Source organism: Scatophagus argus, chromosome 9 (assembly GCF_020382885.2).
Source record: "Scatophagus argus isolate fScaArg1 chromosome 9, fScaArg1.pri, whole genome shotgun sequence".
NCBI lineage: Eukaryota > Metazoa > Chordata > Actinopteri > Scatophagidae > Scatophagus > Scatophagus argus.
In genome coordinates, this window is record NC_058501.1 from 11567501 (window position 1) to 11590005 (window position 22505).

Below are 22505 nucleotides of genomic sequence, written 5' to 3' on the forward strand. Positions count from 1 at the left end.
AAAGGCAAAAACGGTCTTTGGGAAGAATTTATTTGATCCTTCCTCAGAGTTTTTAGTTTGGCCTATTTCCCATAACACGGAGCGGGAAGGATTCATGACCTGTACTGCAGCCAACCGCCAGAAGGCGATCGATGCGTTTTAGCTTAACTTTTGGGGGTTGTTATGTCATTTGTCTTGGTCCAATTTTCTCATACTCACACTCCAAAGTTATCTCTAACTTCACACTCTGTGAAAAGCCTCTGGGTGTGATGTGGACAGACCAGGGCCCAGTCCTGTTCTGCATCTGGTTTGAGTCGTCACTCTGACTGGGACACCTGGCAGCCTCGACATTCACCTAGAGAAAAGACACTTTAGTGTTATAAGTCGTATTTGCTAATGTCCTGTACAGGATATCAGTCTCAATTTTGCTGACCAGTACAACTGCAGGGTTTCCAGTCACAATGTTGCTGAATGTGATGTTGACTCCCACTGGCACAGGGCTGGTGTCCACAGTCAGCCCTGTCATAGGCTGCTCTGTTGGCATGGTGATAGTGAGAGGGAAGGACTGGCTCACGGCTGGCCTCAGATGCAGGGCGAACTCCTGGGGCTGGAGGAACAGAGCCTTTGCATTCACTGGCTCTGTGCTGCAGAAGTTCATTTGTCACCGCCAAGAAGAACGTTACATTGGAAGTCATTTTGGTCTTGAACAAATAATGACACTGTAATCTGGCACCAGTGTCATGTCAGTAGGAGTAATTTGTTGCATGTCTGTGTTGCACTCCCTGTTAGTGTTTTGATTTGATAAATACTGTTTTATCTGACAGGCTTGACTAGTACAAAAAAAGTTTTATAGCGGATCTTTAAACCAGGATACTCACCTGCTGTCATTCTTGACAACCTGCATCCCACCCTGAGGGTTATACATATATTCTTCAAGACAGCCTGCTCTCCGCAATCTCTTCAAGGTATGACAGCGGATGTTAGAGAGAGGGGCGCTGCACCAGGCACACTCGGGGCCAGACTGGATGCACTCGTCACAGCTGGAGGCAGTTGTGAGACACGTTTGTTCCTTGGCTCGGCTGGGACACGCAGGAAGCAGCAGCAGGCAGAGACAGAGCAGTTTCACGGCCATCCTGCAGTTACAATAAAGCTTTGGGGTGATGGTCCTCAACATTGAGCCATTTTTAATAAAATAAAGGATACATAGGCAGACTTTTAGTAACTGTCTAAATTGAATCTTTTTTACTTTTTTGTCTTTTTTTTCCTCTTTCTTTTTAAATCGCTTGTCTCTTGTAACTCCTGTTTAAATGATGATAACCTTTCACTTTAATGAGTCCAAGACATGAAATTAAAAATAGCATAATCATAAGCAGTCCCAGAGTCAGGCCTGTTTTCCTTATGAAATGAGATTTTGTATGTACTTGTTAATTTAGGAATTTAGTAATGTTGCATATAAATACTCAAAATATAACTATGTATCTCTGGCCTGACAGGGACAGAAACCATAGAAACTATGTTTCTGTTTAAAATTGAAAAGAAAAATAAACCTACCATGACCACTAGAAAGACAAACAACCAAACTTCAGCTGGACTGATGCAACAAGTAGCCTAATATGCTACTGCTACTGTGCTTATTTCTATATCTTTTTTAACAGCATGCTTCGTGTTTGTCTGATTCAGTAATTGATTATGTGGTAAATAAACTAAAACACAAATACAATGCAATACTAGTACATTACCTGAGGTATTGGAAGCTTTCTGTGCTGTGTCTTGGGAGCTGTCAACCTCTACAACACTCTGCAACACACTGACAGGCTTCAGTCATGTATTGGCTGGATGTGAATTCTGCATGACACCCAGGGTGCAGAAATCTGATCACACAGTTCTGATTGGTGTGGCTGTTTGGGGTGTCTATCTGTGACCTCAGAAAACAAACATGCACATGTTCTTTTTCTTTAGTCAGGTCTCTCACTGCAAATATTTACAGATCAGAGTCAGTTATTGAGACCACAGTCATTCTCTTGTAGTAATGCATGCATGCAATTTGTATCCAATGTGGGGTTCAGAGTGCGTGTTTCGGTGTATTTTTGAAACAGCTAACTTCCTCTGTCTGTTTTTTCTCAGTTTTTGAAAGCCATCGTGACCCCGCAGTCCCTTTTGGTGTTGGACTTTCGTGGTCTTGGATTGGAGCGTTGGTTGGTGCTGGACCTGGCCCCTCAGCTAGCATCCCAGACACACTCTCTGCCCTTTGAGTTCAGAGCACTAGAGGCCATACTGCAGCACAAGGTGAGACAGATTTGAGAAACACTTTTTGAGTTCACAGCACTAGGGGCCATACTGCAGCCCAACTGCAGAGGAATTAGAGAAACACTCTGTGACTGTGGTTTTAAGCATTTAACCTAGGTAAACCTCTGTTGTCACATAAAATAAAGTGTCTTCATGTATGTGTGTCACTAGGTAAACACTCTACAAGCTCGACTGAATGATGTTGAACCAGTAATACTGGACACGTTGGAATCCCTAGTAGATCCTAAAATCCTGTCTGCTGATAGAAGTAAATTACATATACTACTGCAGACCAGCAAAAGGTAAAACACACAACCATATACACCGACGTAGTTTGTATGTTCTTTTAAATGAGGATGGAGAGCATCAGTATTGCAATACTTTGCTGTGTTGATATGAGGAACTGGGTCAGAATCTCTGGGTATGGACTGGTTTTCAGCAGTCAATTAAAAAAGTCCTTCACCTTTCATAATTCCTTTTAGGAAGCATCAATAATCACATGCTAAAGGCTTATAGTCACAAATCTTGTTTTGTCCCTCTTGTTTCTTGTGCCTCTGTCAGCTTATCAGAGTTGGAGACGGATGTAAAAGTTTTTAAGGATTCCTTGCTGAAGATTTTGGATGAGGACGAGCTCATTGAAGAACTCTGTCTGACCAAGTGGACAGACCCAAGAGTTTTGTATGCTACACATGCACTCCCATATGCTTACATGAATGCTAAAAGCAGTTCTCTTAAAAGTTTCTTTAGAGCTTACAGTCAGTGCCATGTTAAGTACAGATCTGCATGATTTTGTTGTGACTTCCTATACATAGCTTGTCACTAAAATGCTGTTTAAACATCTTTGAATCACAAAAGATGACATGCATCTGAACATTAGCTAAATCATTAGCTTCATAATAGCCTAATGTTAAATGGCGGAATATATGAGCAACGTTGCTCCTTTGTGACAGTCACATTGCGATAATAATCACAGTTAGTGAGCCAGCAGCATTTCACTTTGTACTTTTCTCTTCCACATGTGTAAGCGAGAAGCATTCAATAGCATTCATATATATTAGTCGGCCATGTTAACATTCGTTGACACTCACTTCCTGTATTATGTGTTGGATTGTACTTTCATGTTGTGCCTTTTGCATACATGTTGGTTCATTTGGTGTGACACTTCTGGACCACCGTATCAAACAGAACATGAGGGTGAAAGAAAGGGGGAACTTAAATCAAATCAAATCAAATCTCACAGACGTGCTCCTACCTTTGAATGTGTGGTATTCCTTAATTTAAATCAAGGAATTACATACAGCTAATTTGAGCTTTTAAGGGAGTTCTGTTAATCTGACATGGTAAAATCCTGCATGCAAACCTCTCAGAAGAAAAGATTGACAGATTTAGGATTGCACCATGAAAATGTTCTTGCATGAAACCTATTGATTTTGGGATATTTCAGATTTAATTTCAGTGTGACATTTATTGTCTGGCTGCTTAAGACCAGGATACTGAAAGCCAGAATTCTTTCACGTATTTTTAGGTATTAAAATGGTCAAGATTTGTCCTATTTGTTCTGAAGAAAAATATAGTTGTGCTTCCCCTTTTTATGATTGCAAGAAAAAAAAAAGTTTTCTATCAAAATGATAAATTGTTAATTGCTGAAAGTTCTGCTAACTCACAGGGCTTTTTTAAAGCAGCATATTTTATTGTGTGTATAATAATATGTCTGTCTGTCTGTCTGTGTTCCTAGTGAGGAGAGCAGCTTGGGTATTGACCACGCTGAAGAGATGGAACTGTTATTGGAGAATTACTATATGCAGGTAAGGCTACTTGTCTAATTAACTAACAAATATAAAAATGTTCCTCTTTCTCTTATTAATATGGGGCAATTAAAACATTGTGAGATAAGCTCCTAATAACTAATGAATGCTCAACAGTGAATTAATGTACATTTATATTGACTGACTCTGCAGAAGCAGAATTCTAGCTGGAGGACATTTTCACACTAGTCTGTACATCAAGATCTGAAAATAGTATTGGATCTCCTAATTTTTCTTGTTTATACTTCTTTGTACCTTTTTATTGTGGTGGTGAACATGTCCACTTTCCCCTCTTTATTTTTAATATGAAAAGCACTGAAACACACATCAAATGTCATCTCTCCTGTTGAGTGTTCATACAGTCACTGTGAACTGGTCCATACAGGCTGAAGAGCTGGCCAACAAGACCAGAGAGCTGAAAGGCCTGATAGATGACTCTGAGAGTGTCATCTTTATCAATCTGGACAGGTACACAAACACACACACGCACACACTGGGTAAACACTGGGTATGTGTATGCGGCAGATTATAAGTGAAGTTGTCATTTTAAAATTTAACATTCATTCATCCAATTTGCATTGTATGAAGAATATTGGACCGTTCAGAATGTCTATTCATAAAGGTCATGTTTTCTTGTCATTTCCAGGAATTTGTTTGAAGCTGGTATAATAATATTGTAACTGACTCAAGAAAACAAAAAGATTCAGATGAGATCCCATCCTAATGTATTTTCAGTATGAGTGATCGGGGACAAAGTGCACCATCCTCACTTTGTGCAGTTTATTTGAAGCTGATTACAGCAAGGAGAAAAATAGTGAACCTATCCTTCAAGCCGCACATAAAAGACGTATTTTTAGTCCTGTTGAAACCAAATGACTTGGCTCTACAAGTCCCTCTCTCTTTCTCTCTTTTTTTCCCAGCCATCGAAACGTGATGATGCGCCTGAACCTGCAGCTGACAATGGGTTCCTTCTCGCTGACCTTATTTGGTCTGATTGGAGTGGCCTTTGGAATGAATCTGACATCAACCTTCGAAGAGGTGAGACAGCTTCCTGCTGAAAACTCAATGGCATCTAGAGTTTGAACAGGTGCTGTTTACAACTTGGTTTAGTAGAAATAAAACCTTTCTTATAACAATCAGATGAGTCAGATATGAAAATATTCCTGTCTACACACCGTTGTTGTCAGCTGCCGATGCCCGACCTCATCAAAGCTGCTGTCTCCTCTGTACTGTATCCCCTGTCAACAAACTGGCCTCCACTGGTCGATTCTGCTACATCCTAATGACCATTTTTCATTTTTGACATTTTGCAAAAAGTAGATGAATTGATTTAATTAAAAAAACGGTTTATGCATAAATCAATAATAAAAGTGACTTTCAGAGTTGTTTAATTTATTTGAAATAAGTTTTGTTATGTACATATTGTACCTTTTGTATGTTTACAAATACATATATTTCTAGATTTGCCTGCTTGTGTTTCTCACCAGGACCCTCGTGTTTTCTGGCTGGTGACAGGCTTCATGTTCTTGGGCAGTGGGCTGATATGGAGACGACTGTTGTCGTTTTTGGGTCGACATCTACAGCCTTCAGTTCCCCCACCAGTAATACAAACACACACAAAAACACATACATTGGCCCCTTACCATTTTTTTAATTTTTCTTCAGATGCTTAGTATTCCTTTACTATGGTACTCTGTCCAGTTAAATATAATTATTCCATCTCCGGTGCTTCTCATCCCAAATTGCTGATAGAAGTGATTAAACATAATTTTATTTAACTTTGCCGTTTGAAAGGCTGCTTAAAGATTAAGTCCCAGCTCTCATTTCTCTTCTTTGTTATACAGATTCCTCCAGTTTGGAAGAGAAATCTGAGATCATCAGACATCAAAGCAGGAGTCAGATGATGTTCTACCTCCGCTCTGTAAAATGCCACAGGCCTCCTACAGACTCAGCAGCTTTAAAGACAATTGTTTCAGCACCCTGGCCCCCTTGAATTCTCTACTGAGTCTAGAGATTTTTATTTAATAACACACCTTGTTGCTTAACTTCCCCATGCCTACAGCAGAGTTTGACACTGCATCTAAATGTTGGGATAATTCAGGTGTGGTTCTGTGTCCTTGCCATTGCGTCAGTTGTACTGTGTTCAATCAAATATTTGATTTCATGTATGTGTATAAAACATGTGGGCACACAATATTGCTATGTCATCACTTGTTCTCGTGCAGTGGATGGATGTGTGGGTGAGTGTCGGCGTTAGAAGTCAAACAGATAACAGCCCAACTAACATGATAACCATCTACATCCCACTGTACTTTCCCTCGTTTCATAGTGGAAAAAAATGGGTTAAAATGACAAAATCCTGTTAAATTGCTCTAAATAAATGTAAACCAAATTAATGTCTAAAGTTTTTTGTTAAGGTTTATTTCCTCTATCATCTGTATGTAGGTAAGAATTTGTATTTGCTAAGCTGCACAGTGAAATCTGTTAGACAATAAGAACTTGTTCAGAAATTCCTGAACCATTTAGTGCTCTGAAAAACAGGGTTTTATTAGAAGATAATCTGGTAAAACTGATAAAAAGCAAATTTTCAGGCATTTCGGACGGAACAATGCATCACACTTTTCATCAGGCTTAATAAACATGTTTCTAGTTTGGTTTGGATTTGTTTTGGTATTATGTCTCATGTTGTTACCTTGAGTGTCTCAAATTGATGTTTGGTCAATAATACGTGAGAAACTTTTAGCACTATGACTTTAAAGTTGTTGGATTTTGTCCTGTTGCCGTTTGCACGGAAGCTGTTAGTATTCCACATGTTAAATCTAGCACCTCAGAAGAAAACATGTTAAAACCTCCTGCCAATGGAAATCTTAGTATTGTATGGCTAAACACTGTACATATTGACAACCCATGCCTTACAGCAGTGGTTTCAGGAAACCCTCGAGAGGCCAGATTAATGAGTTTGGTCTTGATATGATTCACAGGACACGAAAGCACAAGAAACACATTGCAGCTACAGTAAAATTCTGTTTATTTAAAAGTTTAATATATATTTTTTACATCAGACAAAGGTGATTGACACATACAACTGGTTAGGGATCACCAATAGATTTGGTTTCATTTTCAGGGGTCACAAGCCAAATATGTTGGAAAACACTGCCTTAGTAGAACCGTATGTTTTTCCAAGTCCTTCATCTTCTGACTGTTGTAAACTTGTGTTATATTTATTGCTTATGAATAAATATTCAGCAATCTATGATTTTTTTTTTCTTTCACAGTGAATCTAATGTGGCTTTTCGTACACTGAGCCACCAAAAAGGACTCTTCAAATCCATTTCAAGGCATCTTTGGCAGTAGTTAAGGGTTTGATAAAAAGAAAAAAAATCCTAATTACATCCACTGACAAGTGCAAAAAGAAGGGGCAAAAGTAAAAACTGAATAAACATAATGGGTGAATTTAAAAAAAAAAAAAAAAAAAAAGCTAATTCCAGCTCATCAGTGCTAACAAAACGAGTTCATTGTGTTTGTTTTATGTGTGATGTGGACTTTCTGAGTAAGAGTCTAATTATGTTATTTTGCTCAGCTGAATTTGACTTGATCAGCAACGAGCATGGCTTGAATGTTGCTGCAGGTGATTACTGTACATTATTTCCTTATTGAATTATTACCAGAAATGTCCCAGCTGCATTGATGGAAACAGTGAAGCTAGTGGATGACAGCAAAGTGTTGTTTTTCTCATGCTGTGCAATATTCTATGGCCAACATTAAATTAGTTTCTTCATTTCTCTACTGTGGGACTAATAACTAACTAATAACTTGAGTTGTATGGGATTGTTGCCATAACCTTGTGCACTAGAGGGAGTCATTTCAGAAGAAGAAGAAACCTTATTTGGCAGAACTTTTTATTTTTATTTTACATATACTGAATTTTTTCTATGCATTTAACCCATCCCTGGTTAAACACACATGCAACACAGCACACTACGTGCAGTGACCTCACAGGAGCAGTGGGTTGCCATGCCAGGCGCCTGGAGAGCAGTTAGGGGGTTAGGTGTCTTGCTCAAGGGAATATCAGCCGTTACTAATAAGCCAAAGTTATGCCTGCTGGTCCGGGGGAAGCTGCTTTGTCAACCTCTAGGGTTGCAACAAATTATAAATGGGCACATCACAGATGCATTCATATATAATCGGGTGTACCTCTTGTAGTTGTAAAAGGTCAAATTATATTCCCCCGGAGTCATTCACCATATATGAGAGGTCTTTTCCTCCAAGAAATTTTATAAACGGACCCCATATGCACTGAAATTTCTGCTGTTTACCTTTGAGAGTATGTGATCAGGGGTATAGACAAAGACATTTCCTAACCCAGATCCCCACCCCTACCAGAATAAAAAACTTAGACTCTACAGTTAATTGATTGATAACATTTCCCATAAAAGTTGGGTGATTTCTTCACAAAATTTATTGATCTTAAGACAAGACTACATACAATGAAAAAGCGTCCCTTTGTCCTCTCACCTTTTACATCTGGAATGTTAAGATTGAATTTGCCGAGCCTCTCTGTTGTAATATAAACCCTCATTAACCATTAACATTGCAAAATTTTTAAACGTGTTCTGGAAGTCTGTGTGTGAGCTTACAAAGGTTTTTCCATTTTTCACCTGCGATCTCCTCTTGGAGATCAGCACTCCAGGCTTTTGATTTGGCCTCAGTGAATTCAGTGAAACTTGTCATCAACATATTGTAAATTTCAGAAATGATTCCTTTGTCTAGGGGATTTTTAAATAAAACCTTTTCAAATGAGAACATACTGGAAAAGTCAATGAATGGTTTCATTTGGATCTAATTAAATTTATGAGTTGCAGATATTTAAGAAGGTGTGCTTAACCACAAGATCCCCCAAAATTCTAATTTCAGGAGAAAACACGTCCATAATTTCACCTAGACCTCCGTCCGCCCTGCCTAGTCTGAAGAAATGGTTACCCCAAATCGGACTGTATCAAGATAATACTGGAACTTCGTTCGAATATTTTTACACGTTGTGCCGTCCTACTACTATCAGCGAGAGTTACTTCTATAGCTTAACCTAAATTTATTAGTTTGTGCCCCTTCACACACTTTGTTGAAGCACATCCTGGTTAATCCCTTTTTAAAGTAACAAGAGTATACAAAAAGTACTATTTGTGTAGGCTATTTAAAAAATTACTATGAAATAAAAACCTGTCGTGTATACAAGAATGTCATGATTTGGTCTACCTGGGCTATAATACGCTGTATACCAAGCAGCTAGCGCTTATAGCTTTATGTATGCTACCAAATCTACTAATTTACTAGTTTGTTCAGTATTTCAGGAACCTATATCATATTTTTAGAGGTAGTTTATTGGTATGGCCTGGTCAGCCTTTGTTTCCCCACTATAGAGATGTCCATAAAGTACGTTTAGTTAACATACTGAAAATCGGCTCCATCATTTATAGACAACTAATGTAGGTTACACTAGTTCAATACATAACGGACATTCCCTAGAACTACGAGATCTTGGGCAGGTAAATAGCTGCTTTTTAAGGGTCCCTGCTTTCTCCTGCTCATTTGAGTTCACCGAAATAAATTGCGTCAAACTGAACGAAATTAGATGAGGATCGTGGACTTTTAAATGTTTAGAAATCAGTGCGAATAAATATGCTCAAATTGTTTTAAAAACGATATTCCGCATTGTTCCCGCTTCACATGACGCAGTCCGTTTCCACACAGGTCTCCCTGTTGCTTTCTCTGTTTCCGTATCCATGGTGAATCGTCCCACCTGCAGCCTACCTTCTAGAACGAACGTCACGCCGTGCTTACGTCACCGCGGAGCCACGCTGCACTGCCAGTCCAAACAACTTTTCCAGAGGAACTTCGCATCACAACGCGTCCAGGAGCCGAACATCGAAGTGCTAAGAGTTAACAAAGCAGCCGTATACCCCAGCGAAAACGTGTCGAGGAACAAGCGCAACGATAGTTTTACTTTTGAGCTTTAAAAAAATTGTTTTTTTTTTCTTCTATATACACATTTTCCCTCACAGCTGCCGTTTTTGTTTGGAAGTAAAGATGAGGAATCTGTGGTTGTTGTTCCTTGTCGGGTTGGCGACTGGCTTTATCAGTGAAAAAGTGAGTAGCTTTTATTTTTGCGGTTTTAGTGTGGCTAAAATATCCATGAACCAACGTTATACGAAGTCTCAGTGTTATGTGACTCGATAATACAGACTTTGTGTCTTTCTTCTATACAGAGAAAATGCATTAATTAGCCGTTGAGATACGTTTAGAAAAAGCAACCTTCCCTAACGTAACGTTTTTTTTCGTTTGCCAGTTTTTTTCTGTTCGTGTTTCTAACCGAGGCCCCCCATAAAATCAATGGGAAAATGTTTTAAATGCTCTGAATGTGGTGTTACGTCATTCTAGGTTGTTCATTAAGCTCATTTGTTAACATACCTTTCTTCCTCGGTCTGCCTGGACGTTTTATGTAAAAATGATCAACATGAAAATGAGTATAGCTTTTTAAGCTTAAGCAAATGTTCCAGGAAGCAAAAGTGTTAACATCGAAGATATGTTATCGTACGTGCTAATGCTGGTTTATTGATATTCACCATTAGGCTGTGTATTCAAGCCAAGTTCAGGCGTCAAGTTGGTGGTCAAGTTCACACAGGGCCAAAGTCTGTCCAGCTTCTCTCAGCTCTGACATTTAAACCCAAATCTCCAGACCGGACCTGCATTTCTCACCCACACAAGGCTTCAGTCAGAGTATAAAATGTCATCATTTGCAAAATGAATATTTAACTGGGGTAAAGATGTTAAGAATGACAAAGAATCCTTTTGCCTGACTTGACAAGTTAAAGAAATCAAATCAGATAAGGCTCCCTGTATTTCCCCTCCTCTCTCTTTTTCTGTGTGTGTGTGTGTGTGCATGTATGTGTGTGTGTGTGTTGTAATGCTGGAAAACACCTGGAAATGACAGGCTAAATTAGTGCTCTGAACATTGTCACAAGTGCAATAATATCCCAGTTGCATGATTTATTGACTGTAAAAGTCCCAAATGGTAAGACTTTGCCACCTCTCCAGAAATCCATGATATTTAAGATTTATGGACTGTATATTGTGAAAGGGAGAGCTTTGAAACCTGAGAGTGTCCTGCTGTCTAGCAGGAACTGACAAAGTAGTAAATATCAGTTAAATACTGAAACAGTTGTGGAGAGAGGAAGGAAATAAAATAAGTGTAATGTGAGCATAATGTATTATAAACAAATGTGATTACTGAAAAAAACACTTTTTAAATCTGCCAAAACTGTAATTTTATCATCTTGTAGTGTGTGTCACACTGCACTGCTCTTCACATACTTCAGTTCCCTTTTACTTTATGCCACTAATACACAGACTCCAGTTCTAAATTACTGGGCGTGATGGGTTACAGCATATATTCAAACTGCCTCTTTTTCTGAGAGTGGCTGTAGAATTACTGGTTAGTTAGTCAGTGATGTTGCTCACTTCTGAAAGATGAATGTTGTAAGAAGCTCTGTGCCCGTGACACTTTGTGAATCAGTAGTGGTGTCATTTTCTGGATGGATGACTCACAGTGAGTCCCACTGGGCTAGTCCAGACACGCATGGAACGGCTTGGGATACACAGTTTGCCAGAGTAGGCGGAAGGAAAATTGTGACACCTGCTGTCATTATTATTACTGATTATTCTCACAGAGCTTCTGAAACAGATTATCAAAATACGCACATGACGGGAGGACCAAATTAAAATAAAAGGAACTGATAAAATCTAATAGACATTCTCAGCTGTGGTGAGTTGGTATACAGTGTGGTCTACCTCAAGTTTCATGTGTTATCACTTTATCAGCAGTGGGGTATTACTCACAACATATTACTCATAACATAGTTCTCTGTGTGGAGGCAAGACTGTACACATCCTGTCATTCTGACAGGTTGGCTGTTGGACAGTGTCTATGATCTTTTTGTGAGTTGGTGGACATATATGTGCCTTTCAATCTCAACATGTCCTTTAGGATTTTCACATCGTTTTCAAATATGTACAACTAGAGGTGTATGAGTTGTAGAATCAGGGTTAACTATATTTTTTCACAATGCTAAAATAAATAAATAGCAGTAGGATTTTCACTAGATATTGGTATTGAGGTTCCTTGTTCCACCATAAAGAGATTTGAACATTTTAAGCCTCTTAACAGATTGAAATTTTATCTTTTGTCAAATAATGTCAAGGACATATAGTTTGGCATCAGCAGAATTGTATAACTGTGACACATCTCAGTTAAGTACATCATTATATCCCTCAGGATGAGACAAACGTAGAAATGTCACTTTGCTGTTACTGTCACACATAGGAATTTTGAAAAATTCTTTAATGCCCATGTTTTTCTATGCATTTCTACCAAACCTGACCTAAAAACAAAAGTGTCAAATATCTATTCACCTTGAATTACCTCCCATTTATTTTACAGTGTAATTATAATAATAATTTTGCCTATGTGAGGCCTTTGGAGACTATAACTGCTGTTGAACAACTAAACAGATACATTTGACATTGAGGGGTCCGACATTTTAGGACTTGTAGCCTTGGTCAAACATACGCCCCCTTGAACGCAGTGTTGTGTGCTGTCTAGCTGGTGATGACAGCCCTGTTGTGTACTTATGGCTGTTACACAACCTCACTCTTGGCCTGACTGCTCTCTCATTATCATTGACTTCCATCTCACTGGGGAAATATTTTACTGTAATAACTTTCAGTCCTGCAGACACAAAAAATATGGATTTGTTGATTACAAGACTTAATAATACATTATATAGCTCCTATTGTGTGCCTACAGTGTTTTATTCCTGTGACATGGCTGCTTCCAGAAGACTGTCCTCACTTGGACAAAGCACCAGGATAGCAGATGGCTATATGCAATGTGTATGTGTGAGCTATGTTCATACGTACGCTTTCCAGATGTTCGTAACCTCTGAGTCACTCAGTCAAGTCTTTCAGTAAACACTAATGGCAGGGCAGGTCACCTTAAACGTGAATTCAGCTCATTTTCCGGTATGTACATCATGTGCCTCCTCTGCTGCGACACTTCCATCAGTGTAGACTCTTCCAAAGATATCAAAGAGGCCATGCCACCAAGACCAGTGATGTCCAACCTGGATCTTTGAGCTTGACTGTAAATATAAGACAGCACTCAGCTGTAATCTGTTTTGTTATCCAAACAGAAAAAGTTTTGACAGTATAAGCAAAGTGTACTGGGAAGATGTTATAATTATCACATTTCTATAACCGCAAATATTTCTGTTTTCTGCGAGTCTCTTCGTGAGTTTCATATTGACAAGTGCAGCGTCTGCTTTTTTTAATCCCTGGTTGAAGACGGCAAGAATGTGAGAGCCCCATCTGCTATTTTAGTCAGCCCTGGCCTTGCGAGACTGCTGTCTTTTGAAAACGAATGTTAATGGATCTCTCTTTGGCCTGTTTTGCCACAATGTTAACATATCTGCGTTGTGTCATAATGGGTTTCCCTTGTGACATCTCGAATGAAAATCAGATACCTCAGAGGTCGCAAAGGAAATTTGAGCTGGAAATTTTGTCTGCAGTCTTGATCTAACATAGCCATACATGCTGCTTGTTGGCTAACGCAGAATGAAGCGACCAGCTTTATTAGGGGAAGTGCGCTTGTTGCAAGTTATAGGTTTAATACATACATATTTTAGATTCTTTGCAAGTTCTGATATCTGGCTTATTTAACTCTTCTGTTGTTTATGTGCAGAACAGTTTATCAAAGCTGTTACTATCAGCATGATGTTTTGGGCTACCTTTGTTTCCTTTTGACTACATTTTTCTTGACTAGCAACATAAGGCATACTCCCAGATGAAAGCATAGAGATGACTCATGCGTCAAGAATTTGTTTATACCTTTGCTTTCCTCAAGTGTGAATATTTACTGCACTGAAGTTTTGAGTGTCACACCCCATAACACATCTTATCCTGTGTCACCAGCACCTGTTTTATGAGGAACATACAGTACTGTCCCTGTCTCTAGCTTCTTCTCTTCCTTCTTCAATTCTCCCTCTCTCAGCACCTGTGTTAGTGGAAGCATAGTATACATACCAGACATACTTTAGGTCTCAATGGGCCATATTCATCCATGTCTCTCACTGTGTCTGTGTCTGTGTCTGTGTGTGTGCGCGTGCATGCACACGCCTGTCTAGCTGTCTTACTACCAACATCTGCTGAGCCTTTCCCTCTCTTTTTGAATTTCAAATGCACCAAATTGCTTTCTTTTTCTTTTTCTTTTTCATGTGTTTTTTCATGTTTTTTTTTTCTTTGGTCTGCCAGAGCTGTTTTTTACATTACCATAGCTTGTTTTAGTCTGTTTCAGACAGACACACACAGTCATATTTCAACAAACTAATGGATAACATGATCTATTGAAATACCTCTTCTCTTGGCTGAAGCCTAGTTTATTGTGTCAGACTAAGTCTTCAGGTGACCAGACACGTAGGGTTTTGGTTTTCATCACACTCCCTCGCATGGTGTTTGAGTTGGTGGGAGGTTTTCCTGAGCTACATTATGAAACTGTTTTTTTTCTTTTCTCCATGTGTGTCCACTTGTCTTTGAAGCTGCTCTATCTCTCCTTCCTCCTCATAAATGCACTCAGATCTCTGCTGTTTGGCTCTGTGAAGCATCACAAATTACTGCCACAGCACATGAAATCAACAAGAAACCAGCATCCATCTACTGTACATGCTGCAGTATGGATGCAATACACACTGTGGTTAAACTCAGACACCAGTGGAGACTGGAGCATATGTCAATGGTTGTGAGAGCTATTGTCTTACTCACCAACTGTAGAAAGGTTCACATGTTTTCAATTAGAGGAAGGAATTCTGCAAATGTGAATGAAGGAGAACTACGTGTCTCCTTTCATTTGTTAGCATTTCTATTCTGTTTGAATAGTAATATCTGTAATTTTTTTCTCTCTTCCAGTTCTTCGTCTCCTCCCAATCAGACGACATGTACTTAGAGGGCCAAACGTCAGGTGACCTCCCTATAGATGATGAAGATGGTGAAATCGATGGCTCAGGGTCTGGATCCGGAGACTACAGTAAGAGGACCACTGTTTTTTTGTTTTGTAATTGTTTTGCTTTGTTATTTCTATTAATGGAAATAGTTTTGGTTGCAATGTTTAGTTTTAGAAAATACATAACTGAAGGATTCACAAATACATTGTGATTTTTTTGAGTAAAATTAATACAGAGTTTAAATGAATCTTGCGCATTTGCCATAATGTAATCAGTCTTTAAAGACAGTTACTTTTAAAAATGTTTTCCCTCATTAGGGTGTGTTTCCCACTCTTCTGTCTGTCTGCTCATGTACACATGTCAGACAAATGAGCAATACGCATACTGTAGACACACATGTTTGAATATTCAGACACAGAAGCGCTCACCCACAATGTGCCAGATGTTTGTCCTGAGGTGATGTGGAGTAACCCAGGTGAGGTTTTATTGAGAGTACACAGATGTCAAATTACTTTCTGCCTTTATTGTCAGTGACTCACCTTTATGTCCTCAGTGAATCATGTGTTGAAACATTTATTTCATTCAGAACATTCGGTGGGATTGCAATATAAATTGGATTAGTTTAAACTCTATTAAGTTTTATTATAGCATTATCATACATTGCTTTCCTCCTGCATGATAATGTTTAAGAAACGCCCTAAGAGCACATATTAAGACTGCGTCACTGTACTGCACAAACAGTATATCTTCAAACTGTTGGCTTTCCTTGAACTGAGAAAAACTGCCCCTTTTTTGACAATTAATTTTTCAGAAAAGCCAATGGATTTTTTTAAAAATTATTTCTTTTATGAAGTAGTAGAATATTCTCAGCCTGTAGACACACATAAACATTTAATCTTTCAGTTTATTTGAAAATGCCATATGCAAGGATTTCTTTGAACAGCACTGATTCAAAACTAGGTCCAAAATTGGTAAATGGTGTTAGGTTGAAAGCAAAATCAGAATTTAGTATAAATTTCTGCTCATTTTCCTATCGCAGCTTTCACTGACTTGACAAATCAAAAGGAGAAACTCCTGAGGTTCCACAACTTCTCCAGGACCACAGTCTCAAAAGAAATGGTTCCAAGTCAACCACAGCCAACAGCAGACTCTCCTCACAACCCACCAACCACAGCAGCAGACAGCCAGGATGAACCAACCACAGTGAAGGACACCAAGAAAACTCCATTCATAATCCCTGGTGGGGACAGCGTGGATGAGGAGGTAGAATATCTCTTTTCCCCTTTATACAAATCCTTATCTCAAAATTACTATGTGTTTATGACGTGGGTCTCCAAGAACAACCACTATCAATTTACCGTAAACAATTTAAAAATTTCAACCAGATATCACAAATGTCAAGAAATGTCTTTGGATACAATGTACAGACTTGTATCCAACTGCTTTGTTGATGTCTGACATTTTCTCTATGAACCAAAACCTCAACAAGGTCAAATTCATTATATGAAGTTTGACATGTGGTCTGGTGAGAGTTGCTATAGTGAAAGTGAAACTGGTTGTTACTTTTGCGACATGTATTAATAAATACTTAACTAATGCATATATTCTTTCAGGTGCCAAACATTGGTCCAACAGCTGACTGGTTCACACACCATACCAGTCTCAGCTCTACCAGCATGCCTCCAAGTGAAACCACCACCACCAAATTCAATATAGACATCAGTGTAACCAAAAATACCAACCAGGACCATGTCTCGACACCCAAAAACGCTGGAGATACAATCCAGGAGAAAGAGATTGAAAATGAAATTGTGGCCAAAGATGGCAGAGGCAGCAGGATGTATGAGATCAACAGTCCTGAAGAGGTCACCTCAGAGAACTTGTGGGAGAGGACAGAAGTGCTGGCAGGTAAGGACAGATTTCCACTAGGCTTTATTGCATCTTTATTGTACCCACATTTCCAATTTAGTGCACTGCAATGAGAATTTGACAGCTACCAGTAAACTAAACGGATAAAGGTTTTGGTGATAAAGCAGATGTAAAATTTGCAAGCAGTTGTTTCTACCAATGCCAAGCACTTGTGGAAAATTGATATTCAGATTTTTGATTTTTTTTTTTTTTTTTTTTTTGTAGTAAAGGTGAGGCACAAACTATATTTTGATCTTTTCTTATGCCCTTTCCAGCGGTGATAGCATGTGGAGTGGTTGGATTCCTCTGTGCTGTTTTCCTCCTCCTCCTCCTTGCATATCGTATGAAGAAGAAGGACGAAGGTAGTTATGACCTGGGAGACACCAAACTTACCACAACACAGTATCAGAAGGCACCTACCAAGGAGTTCTACGCCTGAACCGACCAGTAGGAACTTTAAATGGAGTTTGTCTCCTCCCAATCAGGACTGAGAATGGATCTATAAACACAATTCCTCTATGAGTTTGAAGTTTGACGCCAAGCACCTCTGTTTTTCTGCAGAGCTCCCTCCTTTTTTCTTTCATCTTTGCCACCTTTCTCCTGTGCTGCCTTCTCACATCTATATATGTTCAGCATTTGTGAAGAAGAGGTTATAAGAGAACAAATAACACAATTAAAATACATCCTTATCATTCCATTCTAAGGAGGGAGTCACACATTAAACATTCTAAGTTTTAAGAAAGGAAACTTTGCTTTAATATTAGGACAGTAAACACAGTAAACTGTGCCTTTACACCCACGTTATTTCTGAAAGCTGAACCACACGGGGCTGGACTTTGTTCTGCTTCACAGACGAATTGATTGCAGAGCTGCTGCCTTAAACTATCCCTTATTAGCTTAGCCTTATTTTACATACATTGAGCAAGTTTGAAGAAGCATTTGAGAAATAATACCATTGGGATTAGTATTACAAAAGGCCTATAAAAATTGAAACCCTTTATTAGAGGTCAGATTTGCTCTGTTAGTTAACCTTTTTTGATTGTTACATTTCATTTTCCGTATGCTTTTTTTGCTGAATTGAAGATTCTTTTTGTTGTTATGAGGAATGAATATATGATTTTCATATGCTGTCCAGTATTGGTATGAGAGATTTTTGTTACTCTGCAGGTACATGTTTTTTTTTTTCATAGATATTTGACACTTACAGAACTGAACAAAATATAGATGTACTTTATTTGTTTTTTGATTTTTTTTTTTTTTTCAAATAATTTTTAGTTGCCTTTTCAATGTTTTGATGTTTAGAGATTATATTTCTGTAAGCCATTTTTTGAAAGGAGGTTTCAGTCTTTTCTTTCTATTCATACAGCGATGGTAGCCTTAAGTAGGTGACAATCCCTCAACCTTGCATCTGTCCAACATTAAGTAATATTTTCAAAACTGTTTTATTCAGTGACTCTGCACAGCAAGCATGTTGGACAGGATTGCTAAGGTAGAGCCAAGACCAAGGACTATAATTCAGAAACCGTAGAAGTGACCAACATTTTCTGACGATAGCCAAAGCACATTCCTTTCTGAATCTCAACTGTATACAGCTACAATAGCAGGTTTGAACTTAAAGGGACAAGTACAATTTATAGAGTCAGGACTTTTTCACTCAGCAGGGTTGGAGAGTTAAAATGCAGTCAATTATAGCTGACTGTTCAGTTCTCAAATGCGATAAAGCAATCTAACTGACTGGATTATGCCAAATCAGGAATTTATCCACTTTCTTTTTAGTTAGTTAAATACTATTCTGAATGTAAGCAGGTTTTTAACACAATTCCTTAATATTGGTCTTTACCTCAACCAGCCAGCCAAAGAAGCAGGGGAACTTTTTAGAGACCTTTAGAAAGGAGACATTTAACTGCAGTGACAACAGTGTGGTATTCCCTTTTGATAACACATTCTTTTTTACTTGTATACACCCTATTAAGTATATATACATGTATTAGTGAAAATATCGGGGATTCGCCTCATGTGTCATTTCTGAATGAATTTTAGCCAGCTGCACACTGCTTATTTTGTGTTTTTAAAAAAACAGTACTTTTTTAGTATTGTTTATTGTTTAGTTTTCTTAGCTTCTTATTGAAATAGGGCAGATGTTTTGAATTAGCTCTGTTACAGTCTTTATGAAAATTATCAAATACATTTTAAACCAGCTTAAGTTATCAACATGATTGTGATCAGTGGTTGATACATACAGAGAGGTGGTTAAACTAACAGTAGAACTGACCTCTACCAATATGTTGTCATTGAAATTGTTTTCACACTGTTTCATTTCTGTTGCTCTGCCTTTGTTGACTTTGAATTTAATATTGCATAACAAACGTTAAATTCTTCCTGTGTCAAAGGTCACTGCCCCTATATGTTTCAAGAGTTGTAGTAGAATTTTTTATTTCTGTTAACGGTTTGATTCCCTTCGTGAGGCAACCGGAAAGCAGTCAAATTTTTTTTGGTGTGACGCTGCATTTATCTTTTGTCCTTTAGTTGAGGCTACTTAGTGTTTACAAGATATAAATTCCTATGCCATAGTAGAAAAAAACTATTTTAGAGCTAATCTATTTTTGACCTGAATGCAAGCGCAGACTACCTATTCACTATGGATGGAATAAACAGGACAATCTCATCACTAACCCACTGTGACTTAACTGTTGATAACGTGAAATTTGTTGGGCACTTGAATCCTCAGAACCTCAACAAAGCAACACATTGTATGAATTTATTTTCAGTGCTCTGACAGGATTACTGTTGTGGTTTGACCTACCAGCTGCACAAAACCACAACTGTAATAGTTCTGGGGAATATTTTGACAAGTCTGTTTTCAGTACCAACAGAAATGTCAGAGAAATGTCTGACATAAACCATACCCAAACAGGGTTAAGACAACGGGTTAGCATTTGCTGGCAATGCAGCAAGTGATGGCACACAGTAGCCTTCTCTTCTAGGACCTCTAAGTTTATACTGTATGTTGATGATACTATAATTTATGTTTAATAATTTATACTTGCTTAGACCATAATCCAGGTTGATGTGTCAGTGATAAATTGGTAATATACAGTATTTACTCATGGTTGAAGCCTCTTTGTGCCTACTGCTCAGTTTTTGGTGTTTTTGTGTGTTTGACAAGCCTTCGCTCAATTCATTTTCAGTTTCATCCTCAGTTTTCCTACTATGCTTTTTTCATATGAATGCATTTAATAAATGACTTCAGTAGAATAATAAGTTCTTTGTAAATAGCTATTTTGTACCTTTAATTTTCATTTTAATTGACATGAATATGAATTGACCGAAGCACTGATTTTAATAAAACGCCTAAACAATGGAGGGGACCAACCAAAGATCTGCTTGGAGATAAAATGGTGACATAAGCACACGAGATGGCCAATAGAGAACTGTGTTGCTGAAATGGTGTATCTTAAAGAGGTTCACTACTGAATAAAGTGGCTTTAATGCGATTCTCAAACTGGCTGTCTGTCTGGCTGCTTTTTCTTTTTTTTTTGGCATTGGGGACTAGACTGAATATAAGAGAATACATTCCTTCTTTATTCTTGTACATATAGCACAGCAGGACAGGACAGTATTTCTCTCAACAGCGTGTATGCTAATGTTCAACCACATTGCCCTTTTACTTCCCTTTTTCCCAGCCTTTCAAACTGTACTTATTGACCACTTGTCTCATGAAGCCTGTCACAATATCAGATTTTCACTACACAATTATCATTGTCAAAAGAATTAACATAATATCATGATCTCTGTATAAAGTTTTAGATATACTATCAGGCAAATTACACATAAAATACAAATGTAGGGAGGAGGAGAGTCTGTAACTATAGAAAGAAACAATTATACTTCATGAACATGAAAAAGCAACCAGAAGAACTGATCAACAAAAGATTCACAAAGTCTAACATCTATTTACATGAAGATGTTATCAATATTTTATTCTTTAAATATGATGGTTATTGCCGATACAGTTGCATTGTGACACCCATGTTTTTCACTGTATTTGAGAAGCTCTTTGTGGTCATAAGCTTGTGATTTCTTGTCAGTGTTGTGTATTTACTGTGTGAAAACAGGCAAAATAAGGCCAGATTCTTTAGGAAGTCCTGCATTCTGCAGAAGTTCAGAGTGTCAGCATTGTCAGTAGCTCTGACAGGATATTTGGAGTTCGCAAAGAGCTATTGCCTGTGGTGTCTCAGATGTGCCTGCATTGAAAGGTCAGTTGCAGGCAAAAGCACTGAGTTGCAGCTTTCGTTCCGCTGTGCTCTTGCATAGTAGCACAGAAAAACATTTCCTCCCAGCCATAACAAACATCATCTTACAAATGAAGGTGCCAGAAAAAGTTTTCAAACTACCATGTTAAACCAAGCCAGCAGCATGCAATTGTGCCAAATGGTCAGATGTTTTCCAAACTATGATGATGCAGAGAAGAAAGCTCAAATGGAAAAGGAGACAGTCAAAAGGGAGACTGCAGGGTGACATACAGGAAGATGGTGAATGTCTTATATTATTATGGAAAAATCAAATGGCTTAAAGCAAACAGAAGTTGAATTCCTGTATATAAATTCATATAAATATAGTAATAAACTAGAGTGGATAAGTAAACTGATTCAGTCTGACCCTTCTCATAGGGTGAATGATGATTCCTGCAGAAGAATGCAAAATACAGTAATGGTAGAGAAGGATGGTGTGGATACAGTACATTCCAATCATTGGACATCTTTTTGGCAGCTAAAATGGTTGACAGGCACATATGAAATTATCACAAGAAGACATGTTAGATAAAATTTCCCCATCAAATACTTAATAATTTGGTTACTGTGTAAGTGTTCTTAGTTGATTTCTTCAATTAAATAGTCAAAGTCTGAGCACAACAGTTCATACATCTGGCTGTGTTGTTTCCTTGGAAAGAGGTATCCGGCTCTGCAGCTGCACTTTACACTGCTCTATCTCTATTAAACATGCTCCCACTCTTCCATGCATTGGTGAGGAAAGCCAGTCCAGAGATCGGTCTGGAGCTGGACAGCCCGGAGTCAGTGGCTGAGAGGATCAGGAACAAGCTCAGAGTCATTCTGGTTAAGCCAGTTAACCCTCTGCATGACGAGCTGTGACAGCTCAGTCAGCCGCCGACTCAAAGCAGGACAGGGCGCTTTAGATGCTCATTTGTGCCCACTGCAATCAGACTGTTTAACATGAGTGGAAACAAAATTCAGTATAGTCTTTACCTTCTATGGTGTCAGATATAAACATAAAACATAATCCTGAAAACACATCTCTCTGACCCTAATTATTAAATGATTAATGCTGGTGTTGGCTGGAAGTGCTGGCTTTGAGAGTTTGTCATGATTTTCCCAAACAGCCTGGAACTATAAATCTATGTGTGTTTAGCTAAATGCTTAATTGTAACAGTCTTTGCTACTTGTCACTTCTGAGCAATTTA

The 22505-nt window shown here is 38.4% G+C and overlaps 2 protein-coding genes across 2 annotated transcripts in view; both read left to right on the forward strand.

The window, feature by feature from the left end:
• The window catches only part of mrs2 (magnesium transporter MRS2), a 14633-nt gene extending 7312 nt beyond the window's left edge, over window positions 1-7321 (forward strand). The window contains exons 5-12 of the mRNA XM_046398580.1: window positions 2104-2265; window positions 2437-2567; window positions 2827-2943; window positions 4001-4070; window positions 4456-4538; window positions 4991-5108; window positions 5558-5671; window positions 5915-7321. Of these exons, the coding sequence (XP_046254536.1) occupies window positions 2104-2265; window positions 2437-2567; window positions 2827-2943; window positions 4001-4070; window positions 4456-4538; window positions 4991-5108; window positions 5558-5671; window positions 5915-5974 (855 nt within the window). The 3' untranslated portion in view covers window positions 5975-7321. The remainder of the gene's footprint in view (window positions 1-2103; window positions 2266-2436; window positions 2568-2826; window positions 2944-4000; window positions 4071-4455; window positions 4539-4990; window positions 5109-5557; window positions 5672-5914) is intronic.
• A 2613-nt stretch (window positions 7322-9934) lies between these two features.
• LOC124064280 (syndecan-2-like) lies at window positions 9935-20528 on the forward strand. The gene is made up of 5 exons (XM_046398581.1): window positions 9935-10214; window positions 15084-15201; window positions 16158-16381; window positions 16732-17026; window positions 17302-20528. Exons 1-5 carry the CDS (start codon window positions 10155-10157, stop codon window positions 17463-17465), a joined length of 861 nt encoding a protein of 286 aa, XP_046254537.1. The 5' UTR covers window positions 9935-10154; the 3' UTR covers window positions 17466-20528.
• Window positions 20529-22505: the final 1977 nt, after the last annotated feature.

Excerpts from the sequence above, each read along its gene's own strand:
- LOC124064280 (XM_046398581.1), top strand. The coding sequence starts at position 10,155 with ATGAGGAATCTGTGGTTGTTGTTCCTTGTCGGGTTGGCGACTGGCTTT. Across the intron at positions 15,202-16,157 it reads GTCTGGATCCGGAGACTACA|CTTTCACTGACTTGACAAAT; the intron begins GTAAGAGGACCA and ends TTCCTATCGCAG. Across the intron at positions 17,027-17,301 it reads GAGGACAGAAGTGCTGGCAG|CGGTGATAGCATGTGGAGTG; the intron begins GTAAGGACAGAT and ends TGCCCTTTCCAG.